At 50.2% G+C, this 21,858-nt stretch overlaps 1 protein-coding gene across 1 annotated transcript in view; it reads left to right on the top strand.

Annotated features, from left to right (window-relative positions):
• The first annotated feature begins 11,261 nt into the window (after positions 1-11,261).
• ACP7 (acid phosphatase 7, tartrate resistant (putative)) overlaps positions 11,262-21,858 on the top strand; it is a 13,724-nt gene continuing 3,127 nt past the window's right edge. The window contains exons 1-11 of the mRNA XM_040445919.1: positions 11,262-11,352; positions 12,110-12,391; positions 16,998-17,198; positions 17,506-17,688; positions 18,560-18,683; positions 18,898-18,960; positions 19,065-19,179; positions 19,271-19,378; positions 19,468-19,525; positions 19,604-19,671; positions 19,782-19,853. Of these exons, the coding sequence (XP_040301853.1) occupies positions 12,271-12,391; positions 16,998-17,198; positions 17,506-17,688; positions 18,560-18,683; positions 18,898-18,960; positions 19,065-19,179; positions 19,271-19,378; positions 19,468-19,525; positions 19,604-19,671; positions 19,782-19,853 (1,113 nt within the window). The 5' untranslated portion in view covers positions 11,262-11,352; positions 12,110-12,270. The remainder of the gene's footprint in view (positions 11,353-12,109; positions 12,392-16,997; positions 17,199-17,505; positions 17,689-18,559; positions 18,684-18,897; positions 18,961-19,064; positions 19,180-19,270; positions 19,379-19,467; positions 19,526-19,603; positions 19,672-19,781; positions 19,854-21,858) is intronic.

Below are 21,858 nucleotides of genomic sequence, written 5' to 3'. Positions count from 1 at the left end.
GCTCTTCTTACTAAGGCATATATCTCAAGTTAGTGAGTTCACTTCTCTGAGCCTCAGTTTCCCGTTCTAGAACACGAGGGTATGAGGAGGAGTGTGGAATCTACACAATCCCACTCATGGCACCTGACACATAGTGAGCACCCACTGGCTCAGGTCATGACTATAAGGATGAAGCCTCAGGTAGGCGGGAGACTGAGTGTTCGGGGGGGGCTCCCCTGGGTCTGTCACAGGAAGCTTCCATATCCAATAGGGTGAGTCACCCTTCCTTCCTACCATAATTTGAGGCAGAGTGGCATCTCCCAGGAGGCGAGTGGTGTCCTGGTCACACCCCTCACCTCCAGTGGCTCACAGGTCCCCTGACACATGACATCATAGTCAGGATGAAATAATGGAGCCAAAGGTTTGGATGAAAGGAAGTTGTTCTCTGTTCGTCTCTTCCTCTCAATCTCAAATTCTTTTTTGTTTTTTTAATTTTTCGATGTTTACTTATTTTTTGAGAGAGAAGCAGAGAGACAAAGCGTGAGCGGGGGAGGAGCAGAGAGAGAGAGAGAGGGAGACACAGAATCCGAAACAGGCTCCAGGCTCTGAGCTGTCAGCACAGAGCCTGACGCGGGGCTCGAACTCGTGAACCGCAAGATCGTGACTTGACTCGAAGTCAGGTGCTTAACCGACGGAGCCACCCAGGCGCCCCCAATCTCAAACTCTTGAACCTAGCACTTTCAGGTTCCTCTTGAAGCAGCGGTGCCCTAGGGAGTAGGCAATGGCCTTGGTTACCCCCGGTGAAGAAGGTGGTGTGGAAGATGGGCTCATGTTCTCAATAGTGAGGATTCATTCACGTATGCAATCATTTAACAAACCTTTCTTGTACACCTACCGTGTACCAGGCAGACAAAATCCCTCGCCTTCCTGAAGCTGACAACCTAGTGGGGAAGTCAGACAGACGTAACGCCGGGGGAAATATTCTAATCTGTTAGAAAGTGAGGTGTGGGGCACCTGGGTGGCGCAGTCGGTTAAGCGTCCGACGTCAGCCAGATCACGATCTCGCGGTCCGTGAGTTCGAGCCCCACGTCAGGCTCTGGGCTGATGGCTCGGAGCCTGGAGCCTGTTTCCGATTCTGTGTCTCCCTCTCTCTCTGCCCCTCCCCCGTTCATGCTCTGTCTCTCTCTGTCCCAAAAATAAATAAAAACGTTGAAAAAAAATTAAAAAAAAAAAAAGAAATTCACATGTCCGGGTCCGTACATGAAGTGTTATTGGAACACAGCCACGCTCGTTGGGTTACATAGTGCCTGTGGCTGTTTTTGTGTTCTAACCCCGGAGTGGAGTAGCTATGCCAGAGACCACATGGTCTGCAAAGCCTAAACTAGTTAATACCTCACTCTTTACAGAAGAAGTTCCGAGATCCCTGGCTTAGGGGATTGCAAATGGTATGTGAAGGTGGACTGCGATTTTACATTAGAAAGTCAAGGAAAGCCTCGCTGACAAAGTGACAAAGCCTGAAGGAAAGAGGGAGGGCTGCTATGCCAGCATTGGGGAAGAATGTTTCAGGGAGCGGGAACAGCCAGTGCAAAGGCCCCGAGGTAATGTGTCTGCTGTGTTCAAGGCACAATGTGGGAGCCCCCGTGTCTGAGGCAGAGAGAGCACGAGGGGGCGTGGTGAGAGAGGACAGAATGGTGATGGGGAAGGTTGGGTGGGCTGGGCCACAGGGCGGACTCCGGCTTCTATCCTGAATGAGACGGAGCCACGGGAGGGCTCTGGGCTGGGGAGGGGACAGTAACCGTCTGGTTCCACGTGGGGAAGGCTGCCGGGTCAGGCTGGGGGCAGGGAGACGAAGGAGGGAACTGCTGAGATAGTCCTGGAAGGAGACGATGAGTAGATGCTGGGGAAGGGAGAGAGGCGGGCAGATTCTGGATAAATTTGAGGGTGGAGCTAACAACATTTCTCAAGAGATAATACCCCAACCGCGGAAAAGTCTTTCCTAAAAGTGCTCCCGTCCCAGGCTTTCAAATCACTCCCGTCAGGGTTTTAGTCACAGCTTGACTATGTGGTCATACCTATGTGGTCTTAGGTAAGTCGCTCAATCTCTCTCGGCCTCAGTTTCCCCACCTGTTAATGGGGCTAATAACCGGGGTGCGGTATCAACGAGCTCATTCATGCAAAGCGTCCACCATGATGCCTGGCACACGGAGCGGGCTCCCATGCGAGGCAGCTGCCGTAATGAGGATCGTTCCCCACGAGGGACCCCAAGATCTGTGGGCCCGGGTCACCGTCCCTGAGTCATAGACCACCTTCCTGGAAGGAATCTGTCCATTTACCGCCCACCTCCGCTGGATCCCACCCTCCTCCTCGACCCTCGCCCCACCAAGTCAGTGACCCGAAGACCACACAGCAAAGTGCTAAACCTTGCTGAGCCTCAGTTTCCTTAGCTGTAAAATGGGCCTCCTAACGCCTGCGTTACGGACAGTCAGGGCCATGAAACTAACTATTCCATATGCACATCAAGTGCTCAGAAATCCATTGCCGCTCGCTTTTCCCATGGCCATCAGCAACAACAGCCACGTGGGTCTCCTCAAGTATTTTCCCCAACGCTGTATTATGAAAATTCTCAAACACACAGGAGAATTGAGAGAATTTTACAAGAAACACACATGTATCCACCACCTGGATTCTACCATTAACATTTTATGATTCTTGCTTCATCACGCATCTGTGGATTCCCCTGTCCAGCCGTCAGTCCATCTTATGTTCTTACGACAAATTTCAAAGTCGTGAGATATTTCTCTTTTTTTCTTAATGTTTTTTAATGTTTATTTGTGAGAGACAGAGACAGAGTGTGAGCGGGGAAGGGGCAGAGAGAGAGAGGAAGACACAGAATCCGAAGAGGCTCCAGGCTCTGAGCTGTCAGCACAGAGCCCGACACGGGGCTTGAACTCACAAGCCGTGAGATCGTGCCCTGAGCTGAAGTCGGATGCCTAATTGACTGAGCCACCCAGGCGCCCCGAAATATTTCTCTTTTTTTAACATATATATTTTTTAAGTTTAGAGAGAAAGAGAGAGCAGGAGAGAGGGATAGCAGGAGGGAGGGAGAGAGAGAGAGAGAGAGAGAGAGAAAGAGAGAGAGAGAGAGAGAGAGAGAGAGAGAGAGAGTCTTAAGCAGGCTCCATGCTCCTCAGAGCCCAACATGGGGCTCAATTCCACAATCCTGCGATCCTGACCTGAGCAGAAATCAAGAGTCAGGTGCTCAACCGATTGAGCCACCCAGGTGCTCCTCAAAATCCTGAAATATTTCTATTAAGATTTTCGAGGACTCAGTTTGCACCAAGCGTTGTTTTTATCACTGTTCTTAGTTCATTACTTTCACTTGCTCACCCAGTTCTCACATCAACCCTCTAACATATGTCAAGTATGCTGTACAGTGCGTTATTCCCATTTTACAGGTAAGGAAATTGAGGCACAGAGAGGCAAAAGACTGATAGCTGCTAAATGTTGGAGTTGGGTTTGAACCCAGACCATCAGGCTGCAAAGCCCTAGCTTTTAACCATTAATGCCATATTGCTTCTCCTTAGTACGGGAGAAGTATGCCACCCACTGGAGTATCATGCAGCCAGTATCAAAGAATGTCGAGAAGAAGCCAGTAAAAATAATACAGGACTACGACATGATCATGATTCAGCTCAGATCCGGTGTCTAAGAAAAAATATGCTCCGAGGAGGGGCACCCACGGTCACCAGTAGTAGCTCAGGGGTAAATGGACACTGACTGATTAAATAAAATCATTTGTTACTCATTGCAGCTACTATTAGTTGAGCTCTTTCTTTGTGCCCCACCCTCTATCACAGGCTTTACATGTTGTGTCTTTCCAAGCACTTGGAAGGTAGGCACTGCCATATCCATTTTAGAGATGAGGACACTGAGACTATGAAGGGCAGGACTGGCCCGAGGTAACTCAGCCGATAAGTGGAAGAACCAGGATTCAAATCCAGGTCTGTCAGTTCCCTGTGCTGATAAGCCTTTCCGGCTCTTTCCAACGTCTTCTTTTTCAGTAATAAGATGATTTAATTCCATAATGGAAACTACTCTTTTAAGAAGACATCTCCTTAAGAAAGCAGACTTATTTATCGTTGTTGTATTAGCCATGTGTATTATTTTAATACAATTAAAAATCCTACCTCACACCATAGACAGAAATCAGTTCCAGGTGCACCTGGGTGGCTCAGCAGATCGAACGCTGACTTCGGCTCAGGTCATGATCTTGCAGTTCATGAGTTCAAGCCCCACATTGGGCTCTGCGCTGACAGCTCAGAGCCTAAAGCCTGCTTTGGATCCTGTGTCTCCTTCTCTCTCTGCCCCTCCTCCACTCATGTCTTTCTCTCTCAAAAACAAAATAAACATTAAAAAAATACAATAAAAATCAGTTCCAGATAGACAACCAACTTAAATGTAATGCAAGATGATAAAGATTTTGGAAAACAACGTAAGAGAACATCAACATGTTTTGGAGGCATGGAAATATTTGTTAAACAAGACATAAAAATAATTATTCATAGGAAAAGACTGAGGAATTGGACTGCACTAAAGGTAAGACCTTCTGTTCATTAGAAAATGCCATTAGATGGGGCGCCTGGGTGGCTCAGTCGGTTAAGCGGCCGACTTCGGCCCAGGTCATGATCTCGCGGTCCGTGAGGTCGAGCCCCATGTTGGGTTCTGTGCTGACAACTCAGAGCCTGGAGCCTGTTTCAGATTCTGTGTCTCCCTCTCTCTGACCCTCCCCCGTTCATGCTTTGTCTCTCTGTCTCAAAAATAAATAAACGTTAAAAAAAAATTAAAAAAAAAAAAAAGAAAATGCCATTAGAGGGGTGACTGGTGGCTTAGTTGGTTGAGCATCTGACTTCAGCTCAGATCATGATCTTGTGATCGTGGTTTGTGAGTTCGAGCCCATCAGGATCGCTGCTGTCAGTGCAGATCCTCTGTCCCTCTCTCTCTGTCCCTCCCCCACTCATGCTGCTTTCTCTCTCTTTCAAAAATAAATAAACATTAAAAATTGTTTTAATGTCATTAAGAAAATGAAAAGACAATCTGTAGAGTAGGAGGTGTTCATAATACAAACAACTAACAAATGGCTTGTGTCCTGAGTATATGAAAAACACATCCATTTTAAAAATGGACAACCCAATAGAAAATTGGGCAAAACACCTGAACAAGCACATTACAAAAAAGGATATTCAAAAGGCCAATATGCAAATGAGAATTTTATTATTCATCAGGAAATGCAAATTAAAATTACGATGAACTACCATTGCACATCCACCAGAATGGCTAGAAACGAAATGGCTGACAATGCCAAGTGTTGGTAGGCAATGGAAGTACTCCAAGATGGCCAGAGGGAGAAGATATTATTACAACCACTTTGGAAAACTCTTTGGTAATATCAACTAAAGATAAACATACATGTCCTATGATCCAGCCATTCTACTCCTGGGTTCATACCCAAGAGCAATGTGTAATAAGTTGCCCCTTTTAATAACTCAGGAGTTAGGGGCAGTGACCTTCCCATGCAGTCAAAAATCTGAGTATAACTTTTGACTCTCCCCAAACTTAACTACTGAGAACTTCTTCTTGACGGAAAGCCTTACCAATAACATAAACAGTCAATTAACACATATTTTGTATGTAATAGGTACCATATTCTGTATTCTTACAGTAAAGTAAGCTAGAGAAAAGAAAATGTTATTTCAAAAATCATAAGGAAGGGGCACCTGGCTGGCTCAATTGGTAGAGCATGTGACTCTTGATCTTGGGGTTATAAGTTTGAGCCTCACACTGGATGTAGAAATGACTTAAAAATAGAATCTTCAGGGGCGCCTGGGTGGCGCAGTCGGTTAAGCGTCCGACGTCAGCCAGGTCACGATCTCGCGGTCCGGGAGTTCGAGCCCCGCGTCGGGCTCTCTGCTGACAGCTCAGAGCCTGGAGCCTGTTTCGGATTCTGTGTGTCCCTCCCTCTCTGGCCCTCCCCTGTTCATGCTCTGTCTCTCTCTGTCTCAAAAATAAATAAATGTTAAAAAGAATTTAAAAAAATAATAAATAAATAAATAAATAAATAATAAAAAAATCATAAGGAAGAGAAAATATAGTGATAATGCTGTATTTACAAAGTCTACGGACATGTGGGCCCATACAATTTATTTATTTTTTAAATGTTTATCTTTGAGAGAGAGAACACAAGCAGGGGTAGGGCAGAGAGAGAGAGAGAGAGAGAGGGAAAAACAGAATCTGAATGAGGGTCCGGACTCTGAGCTGTCAGCACAGAGCCCGAGCATGGAGCCCAACGTGGGGCTTGAACCCACGAACTGTGAGATCACGACCTGGGATGCAGTCAGACGCTTAACCCGCTGAACCACCGAGGCGACCCTGGACCCACGCAGCTTAAAGCTGTATTGTTCAAGGGTCAGCTGTATAGCTTGACCACTCTATGCTGTGAACGTACCAGAACAAAATGCTCATTATATATCATTTGCGAGAGCAAAAAATGGAAACAACTTAAATTTCCTGCCACAGCTGGTGTGTAAACATATAAACATATTGTGGTGTATTCGCACAATGGAATACTACTCGGCAACGAGGACGAATGGATTGCGTCACGCACCCAACCTGGATGAATTTCACAATCGTAGCGTTGAGGGAAAGAAGCCCACACAGGAGTTCATACTGTAGAATATCATTTACATCGTGTGGAAAAGAGGCACAATGAAACTCCTGTCTCTAAGGAGGCATACTTAGGCAGTAAAACCTAAACCAGGTCAAAGTCAGTCCAGTAGGCACCTTCTCAGGGACGGAGAAAGTAGTGCCTGGGAGGAGGTGGGGAGGAGCTTAGGGAAAGCTGGTAGAATTTGCTGCCTCACCTGGGTGGTGGTTATACAGGTACGGTCCCTTTGTCCTAATTCAGGAAGTGGACTACTTGCGTTTCAGGTACCCTGCATATGTATGTCGTATTTCACAAGGAAGAAGGTTCAAATAATTTAAAAATGATTTAGAGGGGCGCCGGGGTGGCTCAGTCGGTTGAGCGGCCGACTTCGGCTCAGGTCATGATCTCACAGTTCATGGGTTCGAGCCCTGCGTCGGGCTCTGTGCTGACAGTTCGGAACCTGGAGCCTGCTTGGGATTCTGTGTCCCCCCCCCCCCCGGCCCCCCCCTGCTTGCACTCTGTTTCTCTCTCTCAAAAATAAACATTAAAAAAAAATTTTTTTAATGATTTAGAAAAGGAAGCTCATCACAGCCTCATGTTACAAATGGAGTAGACCAGATGTCTATGATATAATAATCATTGGAAGGGACGTGTGTGGCCCTTGCTTTGTGCTGTTGTTTATTATCTGTTACCTTATTTCATCTTTATGACAACCCTCTGAGACAGTTACTACCATTATTCCCATTTAACAGATGGGGAAACTGAGGTCCGGTGAAGTTCAGTAACTTGCCTACGTCAGTCAGTGCTAGAGCTCGGTCTAATCCCAGGCCGTCGGGCCCCAGAGTCTGTGCTCTGTTCACCACCACGAGACTCTCTCCTCTCTAAGGAGAAGCAGAAATAGGGAAGTAGAAGGCTATTTCTCAAAACACAAAGCTGTCTGATGAGAGGATCTGGAAATCGTTCTACGGCCGTCTGTCCGGACAACAGGGGAAGGCCGTGATGGGAGCAGGGCTGGGGGGCAGGGCACAGGGAGCTGTGAGCCCCTCACCCACCACATCAGAGACCAGCAGGTACAAACAATTCTAGTGGGGCTTATTTATTGTTATTATTATTATTATTTATTTTTTTATTTTTTTTACTTATTTATTTTTCTACTGGGGCTTTTAACCGGAGCTGGTGGATGGACTTCAGCGGCTACGTGATTTTGGATGGGAAAGCCCATGACCTCTTTGCTTTCACTGCCCTTTAACTCAGCAGTCCTCAAAGAGTGGTTGGGGAACCCCCGTGAATCCCCAAGACCTTTTTCAGGGCGTCAATGAGATCAAAACTCTTTTCTTTTCTTTTCTTTTTCTCAAGTTTATTTATTTTTGAGAGAAAGAGAGAGTGCGTTCATGGACACATGCACATGACTGGGGGAGGGGCAGACAGAGAGGGAGAGAGGAAATCCCAAGCAGGCTCTGCACCACCAGCCCAGAGCTGCAGGTGGGGCTTGAATTCACAAACCCGGAGAATGATCTGGGCTGAAATCAAAAGTCCGACGCTTAACCCACTGAGCCACCCAGGTACCCCAAAACTATTTTCATAATAACACTGAGATGTGTTCGTCCTTTTCACTCTCCGAAGGCTGCTCGACCTGTGGTGACATCATTGATAGCACGGCTAATGAAATGTACGCATGTGTATTCTTGCGTTTGAAAAAATGCTCATTTTAGGGGCACCTGGGTGGCTCAGTGGGTTGAGTGTGGGACTCTTGATTTCGACTCAAGTCATGATCTCCGAGATCATGAGATGGAGCCTGGCGCTGGGATTCATGCTCACAGTGCAGAGCCTGCTTGGGCTTCTCTCTCTCTCTCTGTCTCTCTCTCTCACTCTCTGCCCAGCGCCTCAAAATAAATAAACAAACTAAATAAAAACTTCTCGGGGCACCTATGTGGCTCAGTCGGTTGGGCATCTGACTTCAGCTCAGGTCATGATCTCGCGGTTCATGAGTTTGACCCCCCCAGCATCGGGCTCTGCGCTGACAGCTGGAGCCTGCTTCAGATTCTGTGTCTCCTTCCCTCTCTGCCCCTCCCCTGCTCGCACTCTGCCTCTGTCTCTGTCTCTCTCAAAAAATAAATAAATAAACATTAAGAAAAAAAATTTAAAAACCTCTCCTTTTATTTTTCTTGCATGACAAGTAGCAATGGATATAACCTATGTGTGTGTGTGTGTGTGTGTGTGTGTGTACACAAAACGTCTTTGGGGTCCTCAATAATTTTTAAGAGGATACAGAAGGGCTGCTGCGATTGAAATTTACCATGTCCTTCTGTTCTACTTTCAGACTTTCAGCTCTGCTATGAGAAGAAATCAAAGATGTTTTCAAATCCCACTGAGTCATTGCAGGCCACTCAACCATCTTCTGTTCATCCATTAAAACTTCGGAGCTTGCCATAATTTTCTGAACCTGCACTAGATCTTGAAGTTTAATGCATGAAGAAGGAAGCGCACATCTCACCGTATCATGTATTTGTTTTAAAAATATTTCAATATTGGGGCGCCTGGGTGGTTCAGTCGGGTAAGCATCCAACTCTTTTTTTTTTTTTTTTAATTTTTTTTCAACGTTTATTTATTTTTGGGACAGAGAGAGACAGAGCATGAACGGGGGAGGGGCAGAGAGAGAGGGAGACACAGAATCGGAAACAGGCTCCAGGCTCTGAGCCATCAGCCCAGAGCCCGACGCGGGGCTCAAACTCACGGACCGCGAGATCGTGACCTGGCTGATGTCGGACGCTTAACCGACTGCGCCACCCAGGCGCCCCAAGGGTAAGGGGTCCAACTCTTGATGTCGGCTCAGGTCACGCTCTCAGGGTCTGTGAGATCGAGCCCCACGTCGGGCTCTGTGCTGACAGTGCAGAGCTTCCTTGGGATTCTCTCTCTTTCTCCCACTCCCTCTCCATCTGCTCCTCCTCCACTCGCACTTTCTCTCTCTCTCTCAAAATAAATAAATAAACTTAAAAAATTTTTTTAAATCTTTCAAGATCTATAATTCGGTAGCATCGGTTTCCTTCATAATCCTGTGTGTTTATTTCATGCCTGTAAAAACATGATTCAGGGAAGGGCTTCACCAGCCCGCTTAGCACAAAAAAAGTTTAGAAGCCTCAGCTTCTGCAAGAAAGACTAAAAGCAAGGGCAACTTACAATGGGGGGCGGGAGGGGCGCCTGGGTGGCGCAGTCGGTTAAGCGTCCGACTTCAGCCAGGTCACGATCTCGCGGTCCGTGAGTTCGAGCCCCGCGTCGGGCTCTGGGCTGATGGCTCAGAGCCTGGAGCCTGTTTCCAGTTCTGTGTCTCCCTCTCTCTCTGCCCCTCCCCCGTTCATGCTCTGTCTCTCTCTGTCCCAAAAATAAATAAACGTTGAAAAAAAAAATTAAAAAAAAAAAAAACAATTGGGGGCGGGAGTGGGAATTGAGGGTGTTTGAGGATGAAAGAATTGTTTATTGTTACATTTTATGCCGTAACGGGGACTCTGGAAGGTAAAAAAAAAAAAAAAATCCGAACAGTACAAAAGGCCCATCTGGAACCCCGCCCCCCTTCAGTGTCACTCCGAAATCTGTTGTACCCAACCTGGGGACATTGTTATACTTTGAATTACAAAAACCAAGTAGGCGGGGTCATTTTATTTGCTGCCGGGAAGAGAGAACAATCGAAAACCTGGACCCTCCATACTTTTTCTGCTGCTGGAGGAACCCCCAAACACATTTTGTGGCAAGCCACACTCAACCTCCGAACAGCTCCCGAAGGTTTGCTGGAAAATTCTCACTTGCTCCCACCTAGACCTCAGACCCATTTCTGGAGTTCATGCGATAATAATAATGATGATAATAATAATAATAATAATAATAATAATAAAGCAGCTGATTCTTATCCAGCCTTTATTCTGGACCAGGCCGGTTCTCAGCCTGAAACTGCCTCACCTGGTTTAAGCCTCACACCCGCCCATAGGATATGCACTATTAATACCTTCGTTTTACGCGTGAAGAAGCCATGGCTCAGCGAGGTTAAGCAACCCGCCGAGGGCGCACAGCCCAGAAGCGGCACTGTCTTTCTTGGATTTTGATTTTGTGTTTTCAGTGTGCCCCGGGGTTGAGTGGGGGTTGTGGGGGGGGGGGGGGGAATCCGTGAGCTAAGCTTGGAGAAGGAGGAAGGTGGAAGGGGTTTAGAGGAAGACGAGCCGGCTGGAAGGGATGGGGGAATCGAATCGCCTGGGTCGCAGGCCCCCGCTGCTGGCACACGCGGGTACCGCGGGATCTGGCAGCTCCAGGGGTGGGAGCCAGCGTCCGTGCCCTGGGGGCTCCGCAGTCGCGGTGTGGGGCGCCTGGGGGACCCGGCTCAGCCTTACCTGTCTCGGCGCTCATCTGGTGGTCAACCTGGAGGTGTTGGCTGCGGCGTACCAAACCTTTCTGGGCCCCCCATCCCACGCCCCACCCTGGGTGGGGGGGTGGGGCGCCCAGGACCGGCCGGACCTGTGTGGCCCGGGGCCCGGGTTGCCTGGGGAGCCTGTCACCTTGAGAAGGCAGGCTCTTCCGGGGCTGGGACAGCTGTGGGCGGCAGGATGCCACGATGCCTGCAAACTCATAAATACCGCCGCCGCACGGGTGGCCAGAGACGCGCGTGCGGGCAGCTGGCGCCCCCGAGGGTGAGCCGGGGACCGGGAGGGCGTCCCCCGCTCCCGCTCCCGGCGTCCGGGCTGACGGTCCTGGCCCGGCTGTGCCCCGGCAGGTCCTAGGGGAGCTGGAGAGCGAACGGGAGCCGGCCAGAAGGGGCTGGGGAGAAGGGGGGTGGGTTTGCAAGTGCAGCGCCGGGGGCCGGATTGGGGTCGCCGAGGCGGGGTGGGATGCTGGGAAGAGGGCAGAGAGGCTGGGGCCGCCTCCGGGAGGGTGGAATTCCGGGGGGATCTGGGGTTGGAGTGGCGGGTTGGGGTCACTAACACCAAAATGGAAGGCTGGAGGACCAAATAGAGAGCGACGAGGTCTGAGAGCCGAGTGAAATGCTAGGGGTGGAGGTAAAAAGGTGAAAAAGCTGCGGTTGCTGAGAGCAGGCGGAGTGCTGGTTACGGGGTTGCCAAGGGCAACTTGCTACCCCGAGCCCCCACCCCACTCCCAAGCCTGTCACCGAGAGTGAGCTGCGCTTAACGGCAGGAGCTCTGGGGCCGGGACCCCTGGGTTCCAGTCCCGGCTCCATCACATCCCCAGCTGTGCACTGAATCACTGTTGCTCATTTCCCTCCTGGGTGACACAGGGGACACCCGGTGACACGGGGATCATCACAGTAGCCACCACACATAGGAATGTTGTGAGGCGCCCGTGACTTAATGTACGCAGAGTGCTTAGCACACAGCGAGTCTCGGGACATCGGGCGCTTGGTAATGATCAATAAGCTTGTTTTCCCTGCAGCGTCCGGATAACCGTCCTGCCTCCCTCCCCCCAGCATTGCCTGCGCTCCCTCCACTCTGCCTCCCAGGCTCTTCGCGTGTTCCTGATCTTCGCGCTGTTCCGGAATCTGAGCTACTGTGGACCCCTCCCGTCCCCCATCTGTCCCTCACCGTCCCCTTACGATGCGCCTCCTTTGTCTCTGCTCGTCCTGCTGCTGTGTGCTCGTGTTTTTCTCCCTCGGAGTGCGAGGGGCCCCAGAGGCTCCCAGGGCCCCCCCTGAGCAAGTCCACCTGTCCTACCCGGGTAAGTTTCTGTGAGCACTTCCTGGGCATTTCCCCCGGAGGCCCAGTGGGTTGGGGGCTCCCGAATCCCATGCCAATTGTTGTGGGACCTTGGGCTTGCCCTTCCTGAGCCTCAGTTGTCTGCCTCTGTTAAATGGGGGTTCCAAGCAGTGTTTCCTCTGGCTGTGTGGGAAATGATTACCGTGTCTACCCGGTGGTAAGCATTCCCCAAAGGGGGCTGCTGTCGTCCCTGTCCATCGTGTCCCCACAAAGCTGCCTCCTGATCCTTGATCCAGAGGCCGTGGTGCCCCGTGGCAGTAAGGCCTTGGACCCTGGAGCCTCTGTACCCAAACATCCTGGGTTTTAATCCCAGTTTAAGTAGTTTAATCCTACTTACCTGCTGTGTGACCATGGGCCAGTGACTTAACCTCTCTGGTCTCAGCGTCCTCATCTGGACAATGGGAAAATGTTAGTGTGACCTCATGGCGAGGAGTAAACGAGATATTAGCTGTGAAGGGGCAAAGCGGAGCTTGCCCTGCGTGCATCCATGCTTCTCCCACGTTTTTGTCTCAGGGCCCCTTGGCACAGCTAAAAATTATTGAGAACCGCAAAGACCTTTGGTTTATGTGAGTTATAGCCAAATATTTGCATCTTAGAAACTAAAACTGAGGCATTTACAAATTTTAAGTCATTTAACGTGAACACTAATAAATCCGCTCTGCATTAGGTAAATGGCATTTTTCATGAGATATTACTATGCAAAAGAAAAGAAATTTCATGAGAAGAGCAGCACTGGTTTACATCTTTCTAAGCCTCTGTAATGTCTGGCTTCATAGGAGACAGCCAGATTCTCCCCACATCTGCTTCTGCTGCTGTTGCAATAGGTTGCTTTGGATGATACACAGGAAGAAAATTTGGTTTCTCACGGGCACTGGGTTGAAACAGGGAGGAGGCTTTTTTCATTATTATTTTTTTAATGTTTTATTTTATTTTTGAGAGAGAGAGAGAGAGGAAGAGAGAGACAGAGCATGAGCAGGGGAGGGGCAGAGAGAATAGGAGACACAGAATCTGAAGCAGGCTCCAGGCTCTGAGCTGGCAGCACAGAGCCCTCTGTGGGGCTTGAACTCACGAGAGGTGAGATCATGACCGATGCAGAAGTCAGACCCCCAACTGACTGAACCACCCAGGCGCCCCCGGGGGAGCAGGCTTTTAAAAGGAGTTTCAAATTATTGTGCCTATAGCTTTTCGATCCTGCACCAAATCTCAGCACACAGCCCTGTCTGTCTTTCAAATAATTTTAGCTTTTTATTTTGCAATAATTTTAGACTTATGGAAGAGTTGCAGAGAGAGTGCAGAGTTCCTGTACCCCCTTCACCCAGCTTCCCCAAATGTCAATGTCTTATGTACCCATGGTACCGTTGTCAAGGCTAAGAAATTAACATTGGCATCATATCACTAACTGAACTATGGACTTCACCCATCTTTCCACTAATGTCTTCATTCTAATCCAGGATCCAACCCACGACTCCACACTGCTTCTGACTCTATGTCTCTAATCTCCTCCTCTCTGTAACAGCTCCTGAGTCTTTCCTTGTTGGTTTTTTGTTTGTTTGTGTGTTTTAAAAAAAAATTTTTTTTTAACGTTTATTTATTTTTGAGACAGAGAGAGACAGAGCATGAACGGGGGAGGGGCAGAGAGAGAGGGAGACACAGAATCGGAAGCAGGCTCCAGGCTCTGAGCCATCAGCCCAGAGCCCGACGCGGGGCTCGAACTCACGGACCGTGAGATCGTGGCCTCAGCTGAAGTCGGACGCTTAACCGACTGAGCCACCCAGGCGCCCCTGTTTGTTTGTTTTTTTAATGTCCTTGACACTTGAGGAAGAGCGTGGCCTAAAGGTTAGCTGCAATGTAGAACCTGAAACTCACAAACACACTGCTTTGGCGTTTGTTGACCAACTGACCCAGGACAAGGCACTTTGCCTGGAAGCCTCTGTAAAATGGAACCATGATAAAACCCATCTCATGGTGCTGCTGTGGAAATCCAGTGGGATGACAGCTGTCCCTTGTTTGGCTTGCACAGTAACAAGAGCAAATACACTCTTACTAAGTCCCTCAGATAGATAACTCACTTCACCTCAAATTGGATCTTATGCTGTAGGTACTATTGGTACTCCCATTTTGCAGGAGCATAAACTGAGGCTCGTGGAGGTTAACATCGGTACAATACTATTAACTGAACTAGAGACCCTGTTCGTATGTCAGCACTTTTTCCACTTGGTTATTTTGTCATTCAGCATTTAGTTGTTCTCCTTAGTCATCTCCAATCTGCCAGTTGCAAAGTCTTTCCTTGTCTTTCGTGCTCTCGACATTATTTAGCACTGAGCAGTTATTTTGTAGGGTAGCCCTCATTTGGGGCTGGTCAGGTATTTTCTCAAGATTAAGGTGAAGTTATGTGTTTTTCTGGCAAGACTATCACCGCTGCGATGTTGTGTCTTGCCCGGTGCCTGTTATCAGAGAGTTCATGATGCTGACACAGTTTATGGCTGTTACTGAGGCTGTTATCCTTCACCGCCTGGTTACAGGGGTGCGTGCTGGGTTTCTCCAGGGCAGGATTTTTATTCTTCCCTTTGTGGTTAATGAGTCTCTTGGGGGAGATTCCTTGAGACCGTGCAAATGAATGTTTCTCTTGAAACTTCCTCCAGCCAACTTTGGCAGCTGTCAGTGGATCTCGCCTGCAACAATTGTCAGGTGGTGTTTGCCTAATTGTGACTTTGTAACTTTCTAATTCCCTGTCTCCATCTAACGAAACTTTTCTGTAGGGAGCGCTGTTCCTTCCCCCCTTCGTCCATCCATCCATCCATCCGTCCATCCATCCATCCATCCATCCATCCATTCATTCTTTTATGTCAGTATAGACTTACAGATACCCACTGTTCTATCGGTTAAATATACAGTACTATTGTTATTTACTTTGTGGCTCAAACTGTCCCGGATTTGGTCTTCTGGATTTCTTTCAGATTGGCTTCTGTGTTCTTTTAACAAACCCCCATCATTTTTGGAGCACTTCCACTTTTTCTGGGATCATAGGTTATTCCAGGCTTATCTTGTATATTTCCTGCCCCATCTTTGGAATCAACCGGTTATCCAAGGAGCCCCAGTTTCTTTCACTGGAGAATGGATATTTAGAAACTAAGATCTGAGCACTCGGGGTGCTCGTGGCTACCGAGGTATCATTGCTTCCAGGCCCTTTCACAGAGCTAGGCAGCATGTGTGTGTGTTACACGCGCATGCACACATCTCTATTTTCGCGTCTGTGTGTATACACTACATACCATGAGATCATGCTGATACCTCTGATTCTATTTTTTTTTTTTAACATTTATTTATTTTTGAGACAGAGAGAGACAGAGCATGAACTGGGGAGGGTCAGAGAGAGGGAGACACAGAATCTGAAACAGGCTCCAGGCTCTGAGCTGTCAGCACAGAGCCCGACGCGGGGCTCAAACTCGCGAACCGCGAGATCATGACCTGAGCCGAAGGCGGACGCTTAACTGAGCCACCCAGGTGCCCCGACATTTAAGAATTTTGAACTGTCACTTAAAAGTTTGGATCTCTGGGGTGCCTGGGTGGTTCAGCCCGTTAAGGGGCCAGCTCTTGATTTCGGCGCAGGCCGTGATCTCACGGTTCATGGGATTGAGCCCCGCATCCTGCTCCGCGCTAAAGCATGGAACCTGCTTGGGATTCTCACTCTCTCTCTCTTTCTCTCTCAAAATAGATAAATAAACTTTAAAAAATGTTTTAAAAAGTTTGTATTTGTGTGTACATCTATACCTATATCTATATCTATATCTATATCTATATCTATATCTATGTAATGTAAAACCACCACATAGAGACTTAGTCTAGAAGTTGACAGATTTCGTGGCACTGGGCCCACATGGTGGCTGTCACCAGAGCCAGCGATGGCCGCCCCTTTGAGATAGGGCAGGGTCTACAGTTGGCCACACACACCATAACTCCTTGCTGCCTTATTCCTTCCAGCTGGCCCTTGTCTCCGTTTATATTACCCAGCAGGCTTCTAGACATCTAAATTTATAACCCCTAAATAATATCAGGTATGGGGGTGCCTGGTGACATTGGGGAGCCTACTTGGGATTCTCTCTCTCTCTCTCTGCCCCTCCCCAGCTCGCGCTCTCTCACGCTCTCAAATAAATTAAAAAAAAAAATTTTTTAATCATGCATGTAAAGTGGCACAAGGTCTGCACAGAGTGAATAATGATATTAATAATGTAATCCCAGCTGCACTGTTGCAGGCGCTTTACTCGTATTTACTCACCTAAGCCTCATCAAAACCCTGTAGAGTAGATATTATTGTCATTCTACCTTACAGATGAGGAAACTGGGGCTCAGAGAGGTGAAGCGACTTGCTCAGGGAAGCACAGCTTAGAAACGCCAGAGCCGGGATTGAACTTGGGGAGCTCCGGAACTGTGTCCCTTGACTCCTCGGTGTTCAGGAGCTCTTAGTTATTGGCCCTCGCTCTCTGTGCATCCTTCCCTTCAACCCCCTCAGCGCCCCCCCACCCCCCCAGGCCTCACCGCCCAGCCCCACTCTGTTCCTTTCTCCCCAGGTGAGCCAGGCTCCATGACGGTAACCTGGACCACATGGGTCCCCACCCACTCTGAAGTGCAGTTCGGCCTACAGTTGACGGGGCCCCTGCCCCTCCGGGCCCAAGGCACCTTCAGCCCCTTCGTGGATGGGGGCGTGCTCCGGCGGAAGTTCTATATACACCGAGTCACGCTGCGGGGGCTGCTGCCGGGGGTCCAGTACGGTGAGAGGGGCCCCGGACCCAAGTGTTGAGGGGAGCAGGAAGAGGAGTGCGGTGTAGACTAGAAGCTACTACCACCAGCAGGGGGCTCGGGCTGGGCTGGCAACTGCTCTGTTTACCCGGACCCCATTGTAGGAGACTTTGAAGATGAAAATGGAAGGCGCTGGGGTCTGGGGCCGGGTGGACCAGAGGGCACGGGTCAGAACCCTTCGATCCCCCACCGCCTCCCCCCACCAGCTGAAGGTGGATGGCGGTGGAGGAGACGGCCGGGGGTGCCCCTCGCTGACCACGACCTTTCCCTTTCCCTCAGTTTACCGCTGCGGCAGTTCTCGGGGCTGGAGCCGTCGGTTCCGCTTCAGGGCCCTGAAGAACGGTCCCCACTGGAGTCCCCGCCTGGCTGTGTTTGGGGACCTGGGGGCTGACAACCCGAAGGCCTTACCCCGGCTGCGCAGGGACACCCAGCAGGGCATGTACGATGCTGTTCTCCACGTGGGTGAGGCATCGGCAAGGGTGCGCCCAGAGGTGTGGGGTGGGGCGTGGGTGGGAGGACTGTTGAGGGGACCTGGCCGGGGCCAAGGGGTTCTGAAGGGACCGGGGATGCGCCTGACCTTGGCGATGGTGTCTACGGTTAACCGGAACGCCCGGGTGAGAATCCCAGCTTCCAACACGTAGAGCGTTGCTTTTGTCCTCTGCGTTATTCCCCTGTGACAGCTGAGACTGGGTCAGAATTCACGGGACTGTCGTCATGACTAAATAGTTGACATTGCCCAGCATGCTGTAAGTGGTACGTGTTCATTGTCATTATCATTGCTGCTGTGGCTTCAAGGGACAGGGAAACAGATGGGAGATGGAGATTGGGGCTGATAAGGTTCAAGGCCGCAGACTCTGGAATCAGACTCTTGGGGCTTGATTCCTGGGTCTTTACTAGCCAGCCTTGTGACCTTGCACGGCCCCCCTGGGCCTCAGTTTCCCCGTTCGAAGTGAGGTCATAATAATATCCACCTCAGAGGGTGTATTGAAGATTCAGGTGATCAAGAATGTGAAGCATTTGGAACTGTGCCTGGTACGAAACCAGTATCAGACTGTGTCGCTCTTAACATCGTTGTCCTGGGAGGGGACAAGAGGGCGGGCAAAGATGTGGGCCGGTGTAATCAGAGCACAGGAGACCAGCACGGTCCTCCGGCGGGGGCTCAGACCAGAGGTTCGGGAAACAGTCCCAAGGGCACATGTGGGTGGGTGTGAGGTAGGGATCGGAGAACCAGGATGGCTCCGAGCCAGAGTTACAGCCGACTGAGCAGCTGTCTCAGTCCTGGCAGAAGGAGAGCCGGGCCTGGGTCCTCACTCTCTCCCCGCCCGCCCCTCAGGAGACTTTGCCTACAACATGGATCAGGACAACGCTCGCGTCGGCGACAAGTTCATGCGGCTCATCGAACCTGTGGCCGCCAGTCTGCCCTACATGACCTGCCCTGGGAATCATGAAGAGCGCTAGTGAGGGCCGAGGGCTTCAGGGTGGGCGGGGGCCTGAGCGGCGAAAACGGATGTGTCCTTCTTAGTGTCTCACCTTAGTCCCTCGGTGCTGCAGCTGCTGATTAGTGGAGATAAGGGCTAGGCTGGGAGCCAGACCCAGCCTGGAAGTGGGGAGGTGGGGGTGGGACCGGAGAACCCAGAGTCTCTTCCCACCCCTTTATTTCCTTTTATCCAGCAACTTCTCTCACTACAAGGCTCGCTTCAGCATGCCGGGGAACAACCAAGGCCTGTGGTACAGGTAATCTGGGGGACCTGGGGGACTGGCTTCCCTCCCCCGAAGGGCGAAGGGCGGGAGATGCAGAGGAGACCCCGCCTTCGACCCATGCCCTTTGACCCCTCCAGCTGGGATCTGGGCCCCGCGCACATCATCTCCTTCTCCACCGAAGTGTATTTCTTCCTCAATTATGGCCGCCACCTCGTAGAGAGACAGTTCCATTGGCTGGAGAGCGACCTCCAGGTAACCTGGCTGGAGGTCCCCTCTCATCCCCTGACCAGCCTGCCCTCCCCCTCCCCTCTCCCTGCCTCTCACTCTGGGCTCTTCTCTCCAGAAAGCCAATAAGAACCGGGCGGCCCGGCCGTGGATCATCACCATGGGCCACCGGCCCATGTACTGTTCCAATGCAGACTTGGACGACTGTACATGGCACGAAAGCAAGGTGGGGACCCCCTCCCCGGGGGCGGGGTGCCGAGCGCCACGTGGGGGCCGACCCGATTCACCACTCACCTCCTCTGTCGCCCTGCCCAGGTTCGCAAAGGCCTCCTTGGCAAGTTGTATGGGTTGGAGGACCTTTTCTACAAACATGGTGAGTGACCCGGGGGAGTTCCCCGCCCCCTGATCTCTCCAGGGTCCAGGGGCTTGACCCCCACTTTTTCTGTCTCAGGGGTCGACCTGCAGCTGTGGGCTCACGAGCACTCGTACGAACGGCTGTGGCCCATTTACGACTACCAGGTGAGGCTCAGGGAGGGCCAAGGGCCCGTGTGGCTGGTGTCGGTGGACCCCTGGACGCCCCGGGGTGTGGCCTGTTGTGACACGCCCCTCCTCCTCGCTCCCTCCTCCAGGTGTTTAATGGCAGCCGAGAGATGCCGTATACCAACCCCCGAGGCCCCGTCCACATCATCACTGGATCTGCTGTGAGCAGGGCGGGAAGGGGGCGCCTTCGGCTTCTTGCCTCTTGACTTTCATCGCCTCTTGTACTGGCCTCGGTGCCATGTGCTTTGTATAGTCACCGTCACCAACTCTCAACCCGAGAGCGTAGGCGCCCCTAGTGGCATGCCCATTGTACAGATGGGGAAACAGAGGCACAGGCAATCAGATGCTCGTTCAGTAGTGGGTTCAGTAAGTGGCAGGGGTTGCCCCGGTCACCGGATGATCCAGAGGCACCGGGCTTATTATTATCCTCATCGCACCTGAACTCCAGACTAGTCCCATTTCCCCGAACTTCTCACTAACGACCGCCCCGTTCCGGGATCCCACACTGTGTCCAGTATCTTGTGTCTCCTGAGTCTTGTCCCATCGGTGACGGTTCCTCCGTCTTTCGTTGTCGTTCATCCTTCACATTTTGGAAGACTCCCGGCCAGTTGTCTGGCAGAATGGCCCTTGGGTCTGGGCATGTCTGACGCTGAGCCTCGGGTTATGCATTTGGGGCAAGACAGTGCCCGGACGTCACCCAGAAGTGATGGTGTGACCGGGGGTGACGTGCCATCTGCGTGTCTCATTCCTGGAGGTGTTTCCCTGCGTCACCTGGTGAAGGAGGTGTCTGCCGGGTTCCTCCACCGTGAATGTATTATGGCTCCCTTTCTAATTAATAAGTGTCTTCAGGGAGATACTTTGCCGCCATGCAAATATCCCGCCTGTCCTCAAGCTTTCACCCACTGAGTGTTGAATCCCTTGGCGGGTCTTGCCAGCAAGAATTAGTACTGTGGTGTTCTAATGGGGAGCTTCCATTTCCCGCGTTCCTCCTAGATTTATTAATTAGAAGCCTCCCATGAGGAAAAGTTGTTCCTTCTGTTCCATTTATGTAGTTAGTTATTGATTTATACCAGTCTGGACTCACGGGTAATGATTCTATCCTGTGGGCGATAATCTTATAGGACCGCTATTACCTTACTGCTCCTGTTTGGGCCACTGGGAAGGCTTCGGTCAGGTGCTGTGTTTTTTTTCCCACGTGCCCCTGTCATTTGGTGAGCACTTCCTTATTTTTTGGCGCTCCAAGGTGCTCCAGGACCATCTTGTGTTTTCCTGCCCCCCGCCCTCTGCCTTGCAATCGCTCATTTCTGCAAGGCGAGAGGGCTTGTTTTTTAAGCCGGTTCTTACAAATCAGGACGATCAAAGTAAGAACCACTTGTGACAAAAATTCGAACAGTTCAGGGGGCAGGAGGTGAACACCAGCCCTCCACACCCCTTCGTAGTCCTACTCTGTTGTTCTGGCTCTCGGATGGCATTTTAGAATGTTCTCTGCATGTACAACAGAGTCATTGTCTTGATAGAGATGTGTTACTGTATTGCCCACTCTTAAAAAACAACTTGGATCATGCTTCATACCCTAGGGGTTCTCAGCTTTGGTACGCATACCATGGGGAAGTTTTAAAACTCCCATGTCTGGGCCCCACTCCACAACAAACACGAGAATCTTCGAGAAAGGGGCCCTGACATTGGCCCAGTGTTGGCCACCACCTGGAGCAGGAAATAGACTGTGGTCAGCACCAGAAGACTCCTCCTCCTACGTGATCGCTGTTCTGAACTTTAATCAGCACAGATTGGTTTTTTTCTTTGATTTTAAATTTTGACATTCCTTCAGACTTCCAGAACAGTTGCAAAAATACAAAGACTTTCCATATCCCCTTTACCAACATTTCCCAAGTGTGAACATTTAGCTGCCTTTGTTGTAATCTCTACGTTATTTTATTTGTTGTAGTTATTATTCTATTGTTAATGTTTTATAATTTTATCTTATTATATATAATTATTACTAATATATATTATTACTCCTGGAGAGATCATTTGGGACTCTGCCAATATCTGGCTATTCCTCAAACTTTCACCATTAGTTTCACGATCTACTGATGATTCTTGCTTCCATCTGTTATTACAGTGATGGCTGCTTCCATTTGTTATTATAGTGATGGCTGCTTCCAT

The sequence above is a fragment of the Herpailurus yagouaroundi genome, unplaced genomic scaffold (assembly GCF_014898765.1).
Source record: "Herpailurus yagouaroundi ecotype Mexico unplaced genomic scaffold, PumYag 194, whole genome shotgun sequence".
In the NCBI taxonomy this organism is placed as follows: domain Eukaryota; kingdom Metazoa; phylum Chordata; class Mammalia; order Carnivora; family Felidae; genus Herpailurus; species Herpailurus yagouaroundi.
This window is presented reverse-complemented; position numbering and strand designations above follow the sequence as displayed.